The 17,646-nt window shown below is 41.3% G+C and overlaps 1 protein-coding gene across 1 annotated transcript in view; it reads left to right on the forward strand.

Moving 5' to 3' along the window:
- LOC126203031 (SID1 transmembrane family member 1-like) overlaps positions 1-17,646 on the forward strand; it is a 160,205-nt gene that overhangs the window by 11,132 nt on the left and 131,427 nt on the right. Inside the window, exon 4 of the mRNA XM_049937269.1 lies at positions 4,638-4,785. Within this exon, the coding sequence (XP_049793226.1) occupies positions 4,638-4,785 (148 nt within the window). The remainder of the gene's footprint in view (positions 1-4,637; positions 4,786-17,646) is intronic.

A 17,646-nucleotide genomic window follows, 5' to 3' on the forward strand; every position in this document is an offset into this window, starting at 1 on the left:
GAATAGTCTTGTTTACAAGATCCCTATACCTAGAAGGAAGATCAGGTTGCACAGACCATGGCTGCGGCATAAGTGATTAACCGTACACCGTGCATATCGAACAGAATGTCTGCGAGCTTACTGTGCAGATACACCGTGCGCATTGAACTCGGTGGTCGTCATATCGAACAGCTGTTGTAAGATCACAGTAAATAGGAGGGAATTCTATACATCTTATTTTCATTCTAACATGGAAACGAACTGTTTCTGGACATGGGTTCCTATGTAAAACTTGATCTAAGTCCCCTCTACAATCTCTAGAAGTGTGTAAGATGAATTGTGAAACTCCCTGTATATGGAAAACACTAGCATAGTGATTGACATTTATTGACAGCCAGAATTTTAAGTAATGTTAGTTTTCTGTCTTTATATGATCTACTCACATTTAATATCAAAAGAATGACATTCATTCGGAGCATGTGCAGCAAAGGTGGGATCTTTCAATTTCAGTCTCCAATTTCTCTCATGTTTAGTCTGTCTGGTAGCTATAGCCCTGATTGAGCTAGAAATAACTTGTCGCGCAAACCAGAGTAAATCCTATAAATTTCAGTCCATTGTAAAGGTGGAGACGTGTCTTTACTGTTGAACAGAATGTGGGCAACAGTATTCATAGTATAGGAAACTGGTGTGTATTTCCTGGTTTTTTGTTTTCTGGCAAGTACCTGTGAAGTCCTACCTATGTATGGCATGGGATCCACTTGTTGTCAGTGTTGTTCACCATGTAGTGGCTTCTGAAGAGAATACACAAGCACTGTTATCCTCCCTCTCCTCTTTCTACAGAGTATGTTGTCAGTGAGGACTGGAGCATTAATACTGCTGTGAGCAATTTCTTTAATTATTTTTAATTCATTTTCAAAACCTGATGTTGTTTGTGGTATAGAAGGGTGCATGTTTGTGTGTTACAGGATACTGGGAATTGGCAGGAATTATTATGCCTGTAGAAGTTACTTTCCCGTATGTCTTAAATAAATGTTTTTCATTTACAATTGTTATTCTACCAGGAGGTGGCAGAGAAATCAGTTGACATAAATGTTTCTGCTTGCTAATGTCAGTGGGAAGGTCTAAGAAGTCAGTTGTTATGCCCACATTCTATTCATCAGTAAAGACAAGACTTGACCTTTACAGCAGAGAGGAATTTATAGTAATTTCTTCCAATTTGTGTGACAAATTACATATCAAGCAAGAATTAAGAATTTTTATTCACTCTTGATCATTTTACAATGAAATTGGCTTTGTCATTGTTGTATAATACTGGATGTAGTAATACAATAAAGTAGGATATAGTAATAAAATAAAATGTGTAAACATATTAAGCACCACAGTAATAAAATATGCTACAAGAAGATTTGAAAGAGCTAGTGTCTGTAAGTTATACTGTGATACAGCATGGTGCAAGCACTGTGCAATAATAATTGTGTAGAGTACACGGGATATAATTATACAAAATGTAGAACCATAAATATACAAAGCAGAAACATACTACATAATGATACGGTAGACTCTAGGAAAATTTATTAAAAGCCAATCTCCTCCTCAGGCACCTCAAAGAATTCTTTAATATGGTAAAAGAATTTGTAGATCCCTAGACAATAGATTCATAATTTCTTTAAAATTTTGAGTAGGATCACTTTATGAGAATTTCAAGTTCTTGCCAAACTCTGCCTTGATATATCTAAATTAGCCTTAGCTCTGGTGTTGTGTTCATGACTTTCTCCCCTAGCACAAAATTCTGAAGTATTATTTTTAACATAGAGCACAGACACATATAAGTATAAATTTATAATTGTGAGTATTCTGAGCGTGGAAAAAAAGAGGACAATAGTGCTCCATGTGTCCTGTTTTACACATTATATGTAGAACTTTTTTTTTGTATTTTTAAAATACTCTTAATGTAGGAGGTGTGTCCCCATACAATCAGACCGTATGACATGTGAGACTGGAATACTGCAAAGTATATCACCTAAGGTAATCCGAGCTCACTAAATCCCTTAGCTTCAAAATGAGGTATGACACCTGAGACATTTTTTCACATATGTGATTGGTATGTTCCTCCCAGTGGAATTTGGAGTTAATGTCAATACCTAAAAGTTTTACAGACTTATTTTCTATTTTGTTAGACATTTCTGTTAGGAGTTGTTTGGTTTTATTGGGATGAGACAGGAGTTTACTAGCTGCAAACCAGTCCAAGGCTGTATCAGGAATTTCTTTTGTTATTCTAATCAGATCAGAGATTCTCTTATGTGTGGTAAGTAGTGTTGTATCATCTGCATAACACATGACAGAATGACATATGCTATCAGGCAAATCATTGATTGCTGCAATGAAGAAGAAGGGTCCGAGAATAGATCCTTGTGAAACACCTGTGCTGATTTCCATTAAGGAGGAATTTTATGTTTCTGACTGTTTTCTGTTGCTTAAATAAGAATGCATCACAGCTAATATGCTCCCATACACCCCACAAAACTCCACCTTCCTTATTAGTAGTCAACAGAAATGCAATCGAATGCCTTGCTTAGGTTACATAATAGCAGTGATACCCTTTTTTGTCTTCAAGAGCTGTTAAAGTTTGATCAAGAATTTCCAAAACAGCTGTTGTTGTGTTTCTCCCTTTGCGAAAAACAAACAGATTGTTACATAGGAGACTGTGTTTTTCAAAGTAGCTATTTGTTTGTGTGTGTAGCAGTGTCTCATATCTTTGAAAATATTGGCACAGTTGAGACTGCTCTGTAGTTTTGGGGAAGTTGTTTGTACCCTTTTTTAAAAAAACTGGGATAACTTTCGATACCTTGAGTGATTTCAGAAATACTCCAAATTCAACACATTTATTAAAAACAACAGCTAGTGGTGTAGAGACTGAGTGTATTGTCATTTTAATTATGCAATTCAACAGCCAATAGCTGTCCATACTTTTACAATTGGAAACAGCTATTATAATATCAGCGGATGTGATAATACCTGGTCACCTGGCAGTGGGGCTCCAGTCAGGTCCATTGGTGATGAACTTGTTGTTTTAATATTGTTTCCTGTTTCTTTAACTGAGTTTAAAAAGTAGTGATTTATTTCCTCAGCTTCTAGCAGAGCTGCTCGTGTGCACTTCGGTATGTCCGCTTGTTTTATTATTTGCCTTGCATCTATTGGGGGCCCTTTCTACATATTTTCCCACTACCAGTTTTCTACATGAGGAGCTTAGCTTTGTATAATTTTTTACATGTAAGATAAGACCTACAAACATGAATCAGGAAGGGCTATAACTCCTAGACCAACTTCTTATCATATTAAATGTGCGTTTTGCATTTAGCAAATAAAGGCAGAAAACCAACATTACTTAAAATTCTGGTTATCAATAAACACCAGCCACAGAATCCTGACTTAATATGTGTCACTGTGAGATAATATGCTTGTTTTAAATAATATAACTGCTCCCCACCCACATTCCATTGACTCCTTTCTTCCCTTAGCTTTTTGCTTGTTCATCGGTTCAGCATTCTGTCCGTACAACATAGTAGTCTGTGTCAGTGCTCACTTGTGTACGGTTTTGGCCCTTATAGTCTTAACTTTTAATCTTTGAGTGTAATGTAATGTGTGATTTATTTGTTCACAGCTTCTTTGTGTACTTTGTAAATAATTCAGGATTAAGGAAAAAGAGAGAGAAAACTTGTGGCTTTCAGAATAAATTCCTCGAGTTAGACTTACAATGATGTTGTGTGGGCCATCTGTTTCATCTCAAGTTGACCGAGAATTTTCCAGTTGCGGTCCATTAGCGATTTGGTTTCTCCTATGTTAGGTGAATGATGTATGGTATTAAGTAATATTAGAGATTGGTTTACACCCTTGCCACAGTGGTAACACCTGTTCCCGTCAGATCACTGAAGTTGAGGTCTGTTGAGCTGGGCTAGCACTTGGATGGGTGACCGTTCGGTCCACTGAGTGCTGTTGGCAAGCTGGGTGCACTCAGCCCTTGCGAGGCAAACTGAGGAGCTGCTTGATTGAGAAGCAGCTGCTCCGGTCTCGTAAACTGACCTATGGGCGGGTGAGTGGTGTGCTGACCACATGCCCCTCCATATCCACATCCTGTGATGCCTGTGGGATGGGGATGACATGGCGGCCAATCAGTACCGTTGGGCCTTTGTGGCCTGTTCGGGTGGAATTTAGTGTAGTCCTGTTTTTGGGGATTGGTTCAGAAATAGAATCAATCTTACGCAGTTGTCACTTTGGAGTTTAAAGAAGACTTGATGGTCCCTAGATTCCATATTCTCCCTTGTCAGCATGAATTCATGAGTTTCTTTGTATAAATATCCTTTTCATAGGGAGCTCTTCAGCTATACTATGTCAGTTACAGCTGATTCAGCGTGAAATACCACTTAAAAGTGACCAGATCCAGAGGGGTGTGATTTTGATTTGATTGAAACTGCTTGCAGTAATTTTTCCAGTTTTAGCCTTGTTATGGAAATATTTATGAAGTGATTCGATACACTTTTGTTCACGCATTGTGTGTCCACTAGTCATCTGCTGCCTTGCTTCCTTTGCGTTATTATTTTAATCACTTTTTATTATTATTAAGTAGTTAAACATTTCAAATTTTCTTATTTGTTTTGCAGGTTGTCAGATACACGCAATATAACTGTGCTGCCAACAGAACCACAATATTTTGCTTTCAGATTTCCACAGAGTGGTCCTGACACAGTTCTTTTACGTGTAGATTCTGATAGTCAGGTGTGCATGATGGTTTCGATACAAAACATGAGTGTGAGTATACATCAAAAGTGAGCCTTTTCTTAAGTCGTATATTAGATGATGGAGTCCAGTCTAATAGGCATTGTGTTTAGCAATATTTATGTAGAATGAGTATCTAGATGCATCAAATTGTGTTGCAGAAATATTATTTATGAAGGTTAACACCACCATCCATATTGCAGCAGCATGTCTGATATATTCAATTAAAGCACAGGACCTTATGCACTTTTACTTAGTATCATTTGTGTTTGTGCTAGTCAGTTCATTGTATTTTTCAGCATGTTAATTTTCAGAGTTTTTCATTATGGATAAAAAATATGGATGCTTTGTGCAGATTCAGGGATTTGTAGCAGTGGTCCGTAAACATACTGAAATCGATTTAATTATTTCTCATCAGCCAGTATTTTGGAGAAACTGTTAAGAGTTCTGCAAGTTTTGCAGAAGATCTTCTGTGAAGTTTGGAAGGTAGGAGACGAGGTACTGGCAGAATTGAAGCTGTGAGGATGGGTTGTGAGTCGTGCTTGGGTAGCTCAGTTGGTAGAGCAGTTGCCTGCGAAGGGCGAAGGTCCCCTGTTGGAGTCTTGGTCCGGCACACAGTTTTAATCTGTCAGGAAGTTTCATATCAGTGCACACTCTGCTGCAGAGTGAAAATCTCATTCTGTTAAGTGCATAACGCAATACACATTTCGCATTTTCCAACCATGGTTTATGACAGTGATACAGATTGCTGTGTACCCCTAGAATGAAACGGGTTGTTGAAAGAAGAACGATAATCTAGCGCGGTTAGTTACTTGGAGACATACAGAAAGCTTATCGATCAAGTGACTTAACATGACTTTGCTATAATTCCAGTTTTTGTCCACTTTATACCAGGATCTCATTAGGTTCCCATGGAGATACGTTTTCCCAACTCAGTAGTATGAAAGATGCTACATTATAAAAATGCAACCACATTTATATATTACACCAACAACATCAGTGAATGTCATTTTGGAAAGGTCTGTTGCTACCCTACTGCTCTTCTGGCCTTTAATACCAGCTTTTACAAACCATTGTACGAGGTGGTACTGGTGTTCCAGCTGTTGGTGGTCTGGAGAGTTTCGTCGATAGAGACATTATAGCCTACCGTACTTATCACGTGACTGAACATGCAAATAAAGACTCTCTCAAATATCTTCCAATTTGTCCTTGTGAGACTAAACCATGTGACGTGGTACAGTGGTAAGACATTGGACTCAAGGCAGCAGCAGTTCAAATCTCTGTTGGCCCTCCAGATTTAGTTTTCAGTGATGTCTCTAAATCAGTTAAGATGAATTTAAGTTTGACACTGTCATGATAATGCCATTTGGAGGATCTGGGTTTACTTTCTCAAGCTGTCAAAGATTGCAGTGGTTTACACTCAATACTGTGCAGTGAAGGAAGGTTAGGGTTTAATATCCTGTTACAGTGAGGTCATTAGAGACAGAACACAAACTTTGCATTGGAGAAGGGTGGAGAAGGAAATTAGATGTGAGCTTTCAAAGGGAACCTGCTTGACCTTTGACACTAAGGGGAGTCAAACATAGAGCTTCCTCGTGGCATTTAGAGATAATGGCCACACAGCCCCAGAGATGGATCATTACAGTAATGCCCAACTTGCCTTATTTAATCACAAACTTTGGGAATCAACAATAATAAAATTAATTTTTATATATTGAAAGGCCCATCAGCCTTCTGTAAATGATCTGATAACCAAAAGAAGCTTTACATTGGGAGGGCAGCAGTTCATATCCCATTTTGCCATGCAGATTTAGATTTTTCGTGGTTCCCAATATCACTTGTGCTTAGCCTCTGATGATCTCGTTACCTTTACAAACAAAATGTATATCCACATGGCTGCAAAAGATAGAATTGAGATTGACAACAAGTAAAAACTCTAGGCACATGCATTTAAATCATAAATTGCTTGCTACTTTAAAAAGTATACCTCATCTGCACAAGTTACTTTTTCTTTCACTTTGTTGATTTTAAACCTCTGCCTTTTTAATTCAAGAATGTTATTTCACTCAGAAGTTATACTGAGTGTATCATATTTAATAGCACAAACAAGGTGAAAGTATACAATAACAGAAGCAAAAACATTTCAATAAACACTTGTCTGCAAATAAGATATTTTCTACAAAATTGCTGAACTGCCTTTGACTTAAGTTTGAAATATTAGCAAAATTAGTACAAATGTATAGGAAATATAAACATTTCATTTAATTCGCCACCTAATTGGACTAAAATTGCTGCTGCTGTGACAGCCAGTATTGTCCCATGTTTATAAGTCAAGTAGAGCCTGTACCTTAGCATGCAGCACGACCTCACCTCAATCCTCTGGATTATTGTTTCTGGGATCATCTTAGAAGTGAAGTATTCAGCTGTCACATTCGTACGGTTGACATAGTCTCCTTTTAGACTTATACACTCCGTCCAATGCTGTTCTAATTTGTTGATTACTTTTTCCAAGTCTGCAAAATACACTCCTGGAAATTGAAATAAGAACACCGTGAATTCATTGTCCCAGGAAGGGGAAACTTTATTGACACATTCCTGGGGTCAGATACATCACATGATCACACTGACAGAACCACAGGCACATAGACACAGGCAACAGAGCATGCACAATGTCGGCACTAGTACAGTGTATATCCACCTTTCGCAGCAATGCAGGCTGCTATTCTCCCATGGAGACGATCGTAGAGATGCTGGATGTAGTCCTGTGGAACGGCTTGCCATGCCATTTCCACCTGGCGCCTCAGTTGGACCAGCGTTCGTGCTGGACGTGCAGACCGCGTGAGACGACGCTTCATCCAGTCCCAAACATGCTCAATGGGGGACAGATCCGGAGATCTTGCTGGCCAGGGTAGTTGACTTACACCTTCTAGAGCACGTTGGGTGGCACGGGATACATGCGGACGTGCATTGTCCTGTTGGAACAGCAAGTTCCCTTGCCGGTCTAGGAATGGTAGAACGATGGGTTCGATGACGGTTTGGATGTACCGTGCACTATTCAGTGTCCCCTCGACGATCACCAGTGGTGTACGGCCAGTGTAGGAGATCGCTCCCCACACCATGATGCCGGGTGTTGGCCCTGTGTGCCTCGGTCGTATGCAGTCCTGATTGTGGCGCTCACCTGCATGGCGCCAAACACGCATACGACCATCATTGGCACCAAGGCAGAAGCGACTCTCATCGCTGAAGACGACACGTCTCCATTCGTCCCTCCATTCACGCCTGTCGCGACACCACTGGAGGCGGGCTGCACGATGTTGGGGCGTGAGCGGAAGACGGCCTAACGGTGTGCGGGACCGCAGCCCAGCTTCATGGAGACGGTTGCGAATGGTCCTCGCCGATACCCCAGGAGCAACAGTGTCCCTAATTTGCTGGGAAGTGGCGGTGCGGTCCCCTACGGCACTGCGTAGGATCCTACGGTCTTGGCGAGCATCCGTGCGTCGCTGCGGTCCGGTCCCAGGTCGACGGGCACGTGCACCTTCCGCCGACCACTGGCGACAACATCGATGTACTGTGGAGACCTCACGCCCCACGTGTTGAGCAATTCGGTGGTACGTCCAACCGGCCTCCCGCATGCCCACTATACGCCCTCGCTCAAAGTCCGTCAACTGCACATACGGTTCACGTCCACGCTGTCGCGGCATGCTACCAGTGTTAAAGACTGCGATGGAGCTCCGTATGCCACGGCAAACTGGCTGACACTGACGGCGGCGGTGCACAAATGCTGCGCAGCTAGCGCCATTCGACGGCCAACACCGCGGTTCCTGGTGTGTCCGCTGTGCCGTGCGTGTGATCATTGCTTGTACAGCCCTCTCGCAGTGTCCGGAGCAAGTATGGTGGGTCTGACACACCGGTGTCAATGTGTTCTTTTTTCCATTTCCAGGAGTGTAGTTATTAGTTGCTGCAATCACCTCCTCGTTTGAATAAAATCTTTGTCCCGCCAGCCATTTCTTCAAATTGGGGAACAAATAGTAGCCTGAGGGAGCCAAGTCTGGAGAACAGGGGGGATGTGAAACGAGTTGGAACCCTATTTCCATTAATTTTGTGACCACAACTGCTGAGGTGTGTGCTGGTGCATTGTCGTGATGGAAAAGGACTTTTTTGCGGTCCAGTTGCCGGCGTTTTTCTTGCAGCTCGGTTTTCAAACGGTCCAATAACGATGAATAATATGCACCTGTAATAGTTTTACCCTCTTCCAGATAGTCGATGAGGATTATCCCTGGTGAATCTTAAAAGACAGTCGCCATAACCTTTCCGGTCGAAGGAATGGTCTTCGCCTTTTTTGGTGCAGATTCTCCCTTGGTAACTCATTGTTTAGATTGTTGTTTGGTCTCAGGAGTATAGTAATGTATCCATGTTTCATCCACAGTGACGAAATGATGCTTAAAGTCCTACGCATTTTTCCAGAACAGCTGCAAACCATCCTTGCAACACTTCACACAATTCCGCTTTGGTCAAGCAGGAGCAATCGCGGAGCCCATCTTGCGGATAGCTTTCTCGTGTCCAAATGTTTATACAAAATATAATGTACCCATTCATTTGAGATGCCCATAGCACTAGCAATCTCGTGCACCTTAACTCTTCTGTCATCCATCACCATATCATGGATTTTATTAATGATTTCTACCTCCCTGCCAACCAGCACGGATTCTGAAAGCATCAATCATGTGAAACCCAACTTGCATTGATTCGGTACCACATCTACACTTATTGTAAAAAGTACAATCATGTGGAGTCTCAAATGAAATTTGTGATTGGATTGAGGATTGTTTGATAGGGAGGACGCAGCATGTTATCCTGGATAGAGACTCATCATCCGATGTAGAAGTAACTTCAGGTGTGTCCCAAGGAAGTGTGTCGGGTTCCTGGCTGTTCATGTTGACCTATCAGACAATGTTAGTAGTAGCCTCAGCCTTTTGCAGATGATGCAGTTATCTTTAATGAAGTACTATCTGAAAGAAGCTGTATAAATATTCAGCCAGATCTTGATAGAATTTCAGAGTGGTGCAAAAATTGGCGACTAGCTTTAAATGTACGAGAACCTTTTGAAGTGCTTTCAGCTGTAGACGTGATATCTCAGCGAACTGTGTCAAACCACATGGAAAGAAAAAGGACATCAGAAACAATGAATGACAGAGTCTCTTTCAACCACAGGAAAAAACAATTCAGCCGTTAGTGTAGGCGCTGACAGTGAAACAAAATCAAGTGTTCCTCAAGTTGGATTATTGACTAATATGGACAAAAAAGACAAAACAAACAGTGTCACCACGCAACATCCGAGTACCAGCAGACCTAAAAACAGTTACCATAAACCAGCAAAAATGTGTAAAATAAACCTATTTTCAGATAGTCAAGGACAGAACATAGCAGCTGAATTTCAGTCTAGAAGCAGTCACAAAATAGCTAGCATAGTGGAACTAGGCACAAAATTTCAGGCAGTGACTTCCATGAACCATGACATGAAAACAGCAACAACAAATGACTTTTTCGTGTTCTTAGCGGGAACAAACGACGTAGCAAAAAACGAAATTAAAGATCTAGTGATCTCACTTAAAAGAAGGCTACATGAGCTGAGAAGTTCAAACATGATGGTCTTCTCTGTTCCACATCGACATGACTTCCCAATCTGGTCTTGTGTTAATAAAGAAGTGCGATGCACAAATAAAACAGATCCTAAGTATATGCAAGAGATTTTAAAAAAATGTAACATTTTTGGACATAAGCTATGTAAGAAGAAGGTTCCACACATCTCATGGCTTAAATCTCAACAGCCTAGGGAAGGAATTAGTTATAAAATAGATCCAAGGAATAGTGAACAGCAAATTGAATGTGCAGTGTTGGGCTGCAGAGGCCATCCCTCTCAAGGACAAAAATAACGAATACTTGGGAGAATCAACCACGAAATGCCAGATCAGTAAAACAATACCTGGCTGAAAATGACTTACAAGTTCGTGGTGCCCTCCATCAGTAATGCTGGAATTCAATATGGTGTTATCCCACCCTTAGCCTTGATGACAGCTTCCACTCTCGCAGGCATACATTCAGTCAGGTGCTGGAAGGTTTCTTGGTAAGCGTGCTACAAACAGCGTGCAGAATGGCCTGTAGGTGACAGCATAGTGCAGATGCACACATACTGTCGCAATATCAGTATAAAGATGGCCGCCCCACTTGTGACGTGCACCAGGGTAGAACAGCATTCTGTTATTCGGTTTTTGCGTAGTGAAGGTGTGAAACCTATTGAAATTCATTAACGAATGAAGGTTCAGTACGGTGATGCATGTTTGTCACAGCAGCAAGTCTACGAATGGAATAGGAAGTTCGCAAATGGTGTGACTTCAATGGAAGATGCTCCTTGTCCAGGTCAGGCACAACGAGTTGTGACTCCACAGAACATTGCAGCAGTTGAAGCCGAAGTGAAGGAAAACCGCCGAGTGACACTGAATGACATTGCAGCATGTTTACAGATTAGTCATGGGTCAGTGCACCACATTGTGCATGATGTGCTTCTTTCACAAAGTGTCTGCAAGATGGGTGCCACAGCAGCTGACTCCTGAAATGAGAGAACGACGTGTTGATGCTTGTGAAGAAATTCTTTGGCACTTTGAACGAGAAGGTGATGGTTTCCTTGCAAGAATCGTTACTGGGGACGAAACCTGTGTTTACTTCCACCAACCGGAAACAGAGAGCGAGCAAGGAATGGTGCCATTCCTCATCACCAAAACCAAAGAAGTTTTGAACAGGACCATCAGCAGGGAAAGTTATGCTGATGCTCTTTTGGGACGAAAAAGGTGTCATTTTGGAGCATTACATGCCTAGAGGGACCACTGTCACCAGTTATACACAGATCTCCTAAAAAATAATCTGCGGCCTGCAATCAAATCAAAGCTACATGGATTTCTGTCAGCAGGTGTCCTTTTGCAACATGACGGTGCAAGGCCCCACACTGCCTGTACAACAGTTGCAACAATCACAGACCTGCATTTTGAGTGTCTTCCTCATCCACCATACTCACCAGACCTTGCCGCAAGTGATTTCCATCCATATGTTTGGACCACTAAAGACACAATGGGAGGAAATAAGTTCCGTTCTGATGAAGAGGTATGCCATGCGGTGCATAAGGGTTGTGTGGACTACCAAAAGAATATTTTTCTAAAGGAATTTATGCACTTTGTAAGCACTGGAGGACTTGCATTTAGCCTGGGGGAGATTATGTTGGAAAGTGATACAGCTTTATACCACTTCTGCACAATAAATAATATTTTAAAAAATATTTAAGGTTTTCATTTGACTCACCCTCGTATAACAAATACTAACAAAGAGATAGAAGGGCTGGCCAGTACTTACCTCTGCTCAGTACAGCCGATAGATACACAAAACAGAACAGAAAATTTACGTTCCTAGCTTTCGGAACTTTGTTCCTTCATCAGGGAGGAGAGAGGGGAAAGAAAGGGAAGAAGGGAAAGTGGATTCAGTTACTCACAACCCAGGTTATGTAGCAACAGGGAAAGGAAAACAGGGAGGGTAGCAAGGATGGAGGCATGGTTGTCAGAGGGAAGCCAAAGATATTCTACTGTAAGTACTGTGCCAGCTTCAAACCAAAGAGGATGCATACAGAAGTAAAGAGGTATATAGTTAAAAGATAAACACAACTATGTAGGATGAAAAGATGTGTGAATGGCTAAAGAGGAAAGGGAAAGAGGAGAAGATTGAAGAGTAAATGGGAGTGAGGTTGTTTAACGTAGGTTCAGTCCAGGGGGATGGCGGGATGAAAGGATGTGTTGAAGTGCAAGTTCACATTTCCGCAGTTCCGAGGGACTGATGTTGGGTAGGAGAAGCCAAATGGCACATACGGTGTAGCAGGTTCCTAGGTCCCTAGAATTATGCTGGAGGGCATGCTCTGCTACTGGGTATTGGACATCTCCTAGGCGGACAGTTCGTCTGTGTCCATTCATGCGCTCAGCCAGTTTAGTTGTTGTCATACCGATGTAAAAGGCTGTGCAGTGCAGGCATGTCAGCTGATAAATGACATGTGTTGTTTCACATGTGGCCCTGCCTTGAATTGTGTATGTTTTACCAGTAGCGGGGCTGGAATAGGTGGTTGTGGGGGGATGCATGGGGCAGGTTTTACAGCGGGGTCGGTTACAGGGGTAGGAACCACTGGGTAGAGAAAGTAGTCTGGGAATATTGTAGGGTTTGACGAGGATGTTACGGAGGTTAGGGGGGCGATGAAAGGCAACTCTGGGTGGTGTGGGGAGAATTTTGTCAAGGGATTGGCTTGAGAAAGTCATATCCCTGGCAGAGTAATTTGCTGATGTATTCGAGGCCAGAATAATATTGGGTGACAAGGGGGATGCTTCTGTGTGGTCTGGGGGTAGGAACATCGTTGTGGACGGGGAGGAATCTATTGCTCGAGAGATCTGTTTGTGGACAAGGTCTGCAGGATAGTTGCGGGAGAGGAAACCACTGGTCAGGTTATTGGTGTAATTGTTGAGGGATTCATCACTGGAGCAGGTACGTTTGCCACGAATACCTAGGCTGTAGGGAAGGGAGCGTTTGATGTGGAATGGATGGCAGCTGTCAAAGTGAAGGTACTGTTGTTTGTTTGTGGGTTTGATATGGACAGAGGTGTGGATGTGAGCTTCAACAAGATGAAGGTCAACATCCAGGAAGGTGGCTTGGGTTTTGGAGAAGGACCAGGTGAAATTCAGATTCGAAAAGGAGTTGAGGTTATGGAGGAAATTAAGGAGTGTTTCTTCGCCATGAGTCCAGGCCACAAAGATGTCATCTATAAACCTGTACCAGGCCAGGGGAAGCAGCTGTTGGGTCTTCAGGAAAGCCTCCTCCATGCGGCCCATGAAGAGGTTGGCATAGGACGGAGCCATCCTGGTTCCCATGGCCGTTCCCCTGATTTGTTTGTAGGTCTGGCCTTCAAAAGTGAAGTAATTATCGGTGAGGATGAAGTTGGTAAGTGTGATAAGGAACGAAGTTTTTGGAAGATCTTCGGGTGGGCGTTGGGAGAGGTAGTGCTCAAGGGCAGAGAGACCATGGGTATGTGGGATGTTTGTGTAAAGGGATGTAGCATCCATGGTGACAAGAAAGGTTTCAGGTGGGAGAGGAGTGGGAATGGATTTGAGGTGTTCTAGGAAGTGGTTTGTGTCTTTGATATAGGATGGGAGTGTGCGGGTGATAGGTTGGAGGTGTTGGTCTACCAGAGCTGAGATAACGTTTTGTTGGGGCTTTGAAGCCTGCTACAATGGGACGGCCAGGATGGTTCTCTTTGTGGATTTTGGGTAATAGGTAGAAGGTAGGGGTACGTGGCTCAGGTGGAGTGAGTGGGTCTATGGAAGCCGTTGTGAGGCCTTGTGAGGGACCTTGGATTTTTAGGATTTTCTGCAGCTCAGCCTGAATGGAGGGAATGGGGTCCTGGGTAACAGCTTTGTAGGTTGAGGTGTCGGAGAGGTGACGCAGTCCTTCTGCCACATACTCCACACGGTCAAGTACCACAGTTGTGGAGCCTTTATCCACCGGCTACCCTACCCTCGTATAAGTACCACAAAGAAGTCAGGAGAGTAAAAGCAGAAAGAATCAGCCAACAGATACAAGATTCAGATAACGTCAGATAATGTTTCAAAGACTTGCTGGCCAGTTGTAAATAAAATCAGAAACAATGAAACAGAAACTAAAATTAATAATGTACAATTGACTGTGAATAATGAAGATATCTGATCCTCTTCTAGTTAGCAATATTTTTAATTATTACTTCATAGATACTGTCGAAAATGATGTCTGTATGAAACAGGATACACAGCACTCGTTTTGAGTCCTGTAACAAACAGAACTGCAGTACACTACCCGCACTAAGCACATATGACGTTCTACAGCTTATTGATAACCTCAGAAACAAAAGATGAGCAGGATTAGATGAAACTCCTCCATATCTATTGAAGAAATCTAAACATGGACTAATGAAACTACTAGTTCATCTAATAAACTGTGTTCTCAATGACGGTGTGTTCCCTGACAAGTTGAAACTGTTTGTAGTAAAACCAATACCCAAAAAGGGGGAAATAAAGCATGTACAGCACTACAGACCCTTTGCCCTAATCTCAACTTCCAGCAAACTGATAGAGAAAATAATATTTAAAAAAATCTTGGAACATTACAACAATGCCGACATATTAAGTTATTTCCAGCATGGTTTCAGAAGAGACCAAAGTACTACATCGCCAACAGTACAATTTGTCCATAATGTACTTGAAAAAATAAATTCCTGGACCTCTCAAGAGCCTTTGATAGGGTACATCATGACGTACTCTTATCAAAAATTGTGAAGAGTGATGTCACTGGAAAACTCATGCAATTGCTAGAAACATATTTAAAGGGTAGACCACAGTGCACGGAGATAATGTATACTAATGGAGAAATACCAGAGAGGAGAAGGTCATGTATAAGAAATATACAATTTGGAGTTCCTCAGGGCTGTACTTTACGTCCAGTCCTATTCATATACTATGTAAATGATTTCCTAAGTTCTCTTGACAATAAGCAATTGATCACTACATATGCAGACAATACATCTGGTGTCAGCCATGCAGACAATGAACCCACCCTAGTTGAAGAGATACATGACATTATTGAAAAGGCAAGAGCTCACTTTGAAAGAGAGAACTGAGGAGTAAACATAGAAAGAACTAATATTATTCATTTTAAACCAAGTGGTCCAAATAGACAAAATATTTTGATTGATGAAATTCTACCAAAAACCTGTTGTTGTTGTTGTTGTTGTTGTTGTTGTTGTGGTCTTCAGTCCAGAGACTGGTTTGATGCAGCTCTCCATGCTACTCTGTCCTGTGCAAGCTTCTTCATCTAACAGTACCTACTGCAGCCTACATCCTTCTGAGTCTGCTTAGTGCATTCATCTCTTGGTCTCCCTCTACGATTTTTACCCTTCCACGCTGCCCTCCAGTACTAGATTGGTGATCTCTTGATGCCTCAGAACATGTCCTACCAACCGATCCCTTCTTCTAGTCAAGTTGTGCCACAAACATCTCTTCTCCCCAATTCTATTCAATACCTCCTCATCAGTTATGTGATCTACCCATCTAATCTTCAGCATTCTTCCTTAGCACCAAATTTCGAAAGCTTCTATTCCCTTCTTCTCTAAACTATTTATCGTCCATGTTTCACTTCCATACATGGCTACACGCCATACAAATACTTTCAGAAACGACTTCCTGACACTTAAGACAATACTCAATGTTAACAAATTTCTCTTCTTCAGAAACGCTTTCCTTGCCATTGCCAGTCTACACTTTATATCCTCTCTACTTCGACCATCATCAAGTATTTTGCTCCCCAAATAGCAAAACTCCTTTACTACTTTAAGTGTCTCATTTCCTAATCTAATTCCCTCAGCATAACCCGATTTAATTCAACTACGTTCCATTATCCTCATTTTGCTTTTGTTGATGTTCAACCCTCCTTTCAAGACACTGTCCATTCCGTTTAACTGCTCTTCCAAGTCCTTTGCTGTCTCTGACAGAATTAAAATGTCATTGGTGAACCTCAAAGTTTTTTATTTCTTCTCCATGGATTTTAATACCTACTCTGATTTTTTCTTTTGTTTCCTTTACTGCTTGCTCAATATACAGATTGAATAACATTGGGGATAGGCTACAACTCTCTCTCACTCCCTTCCCAACCACTGCTTCCCTTTCATGCCCCTCAACTCTTATAACTGCCATCTGGTTTCTGTACAAATTTTAAATAGCCTTTCGCTCCCTGCATTTTACCCCTGCCACCTACTGAATTTGAAAGAGAGTATTCCAGTCAACATTGTCAAAAGCTTTCTCTAAGTCTACAAATGCTAGAAACGTAGGTTTGCCTTTCCTTAATCTTTCTTCCAAGATAAGTCGTAGGGTCAGTATTGCCTCACGTGTTCCAACATTTCTACGGAATCCAAACTGATCTTCCCCAAGGTCGACTTCTACCAGTTTTTCCATTCCTCTGTAAAGAATTCGCATTAATATTTTGCAGCTGTGACTTATTAAACTGATAGTTTGGTAATTTTCGCATCTGTCAACACCTGCTTTATACAGATTGTAAATTCTTGGGTTTATGCATAGATGATCAACTTTCATGGAAGCAGCAAGCTGATTGCGTCTGTAAAAAAATAACACGCAGTCTATATGTATTAAGAAGATTATCACCATATCTTAATTTTGTATATTATGAAGTGGTGTATCCTTTCTTGTCTTATGGAATAATATTGTGGGGTGGGACATGCCAAACTAATATGAAAAGAGTTTTCATACTGCAGAAGCTAGCCTTGAGGATCATAGCAAAAGTAAAACCAGGAACTTCTTGCAAACCCCTACTCATTATACACAATATTCTCACAGTTTATGCCATGTATATACTAGAAACTATAATGCCAGTGAAAGAAGACACTAAGATCACAAAAAGAAACATGGATAGTCACAACTATGAAACAAGGCATAAAAAAGATTTTCACATGGTTAACAGAAGATTTAACATTGAAAATCCCCTATGTCAAAGGAGCTGTTTTTAATAATTTGTTACCACATGAAGTTAAGATATTGTCAGGGGATACTTTTAAAAAATGAGTCAAGCTGTGGGTTATCCAACAATGCCCTTATAAATTGAATTTGTCATGAATTACAACTTAATAAGAAATAATGTAAACTAAAAAAATTGTAATTGTTAAAACTTTATACTTAGTTGGAAATGCAAGTGCTTGTAAAATTGTGTGTTACGAGCAATAAATTGAATTGAAAAAAGAAAATGTTCAAAAATACAAAACTGTGCACTTTACAA

This window comes from Schistocerca nitens, chromosome 9, assembly GCF_023898315.1.
Source record: "Schistocerca nitens isolate TAMUIC-IGC-003100 chromosome 9, iqSchNite1.1, whole genome shotgun sequence".
Taxonomy (NCBI): Eukaryota; Metazoa; Arthropoda; class Insecta; order Orthoptera; family Acrididae; genus Schistocerca; species Schistocerca nitens.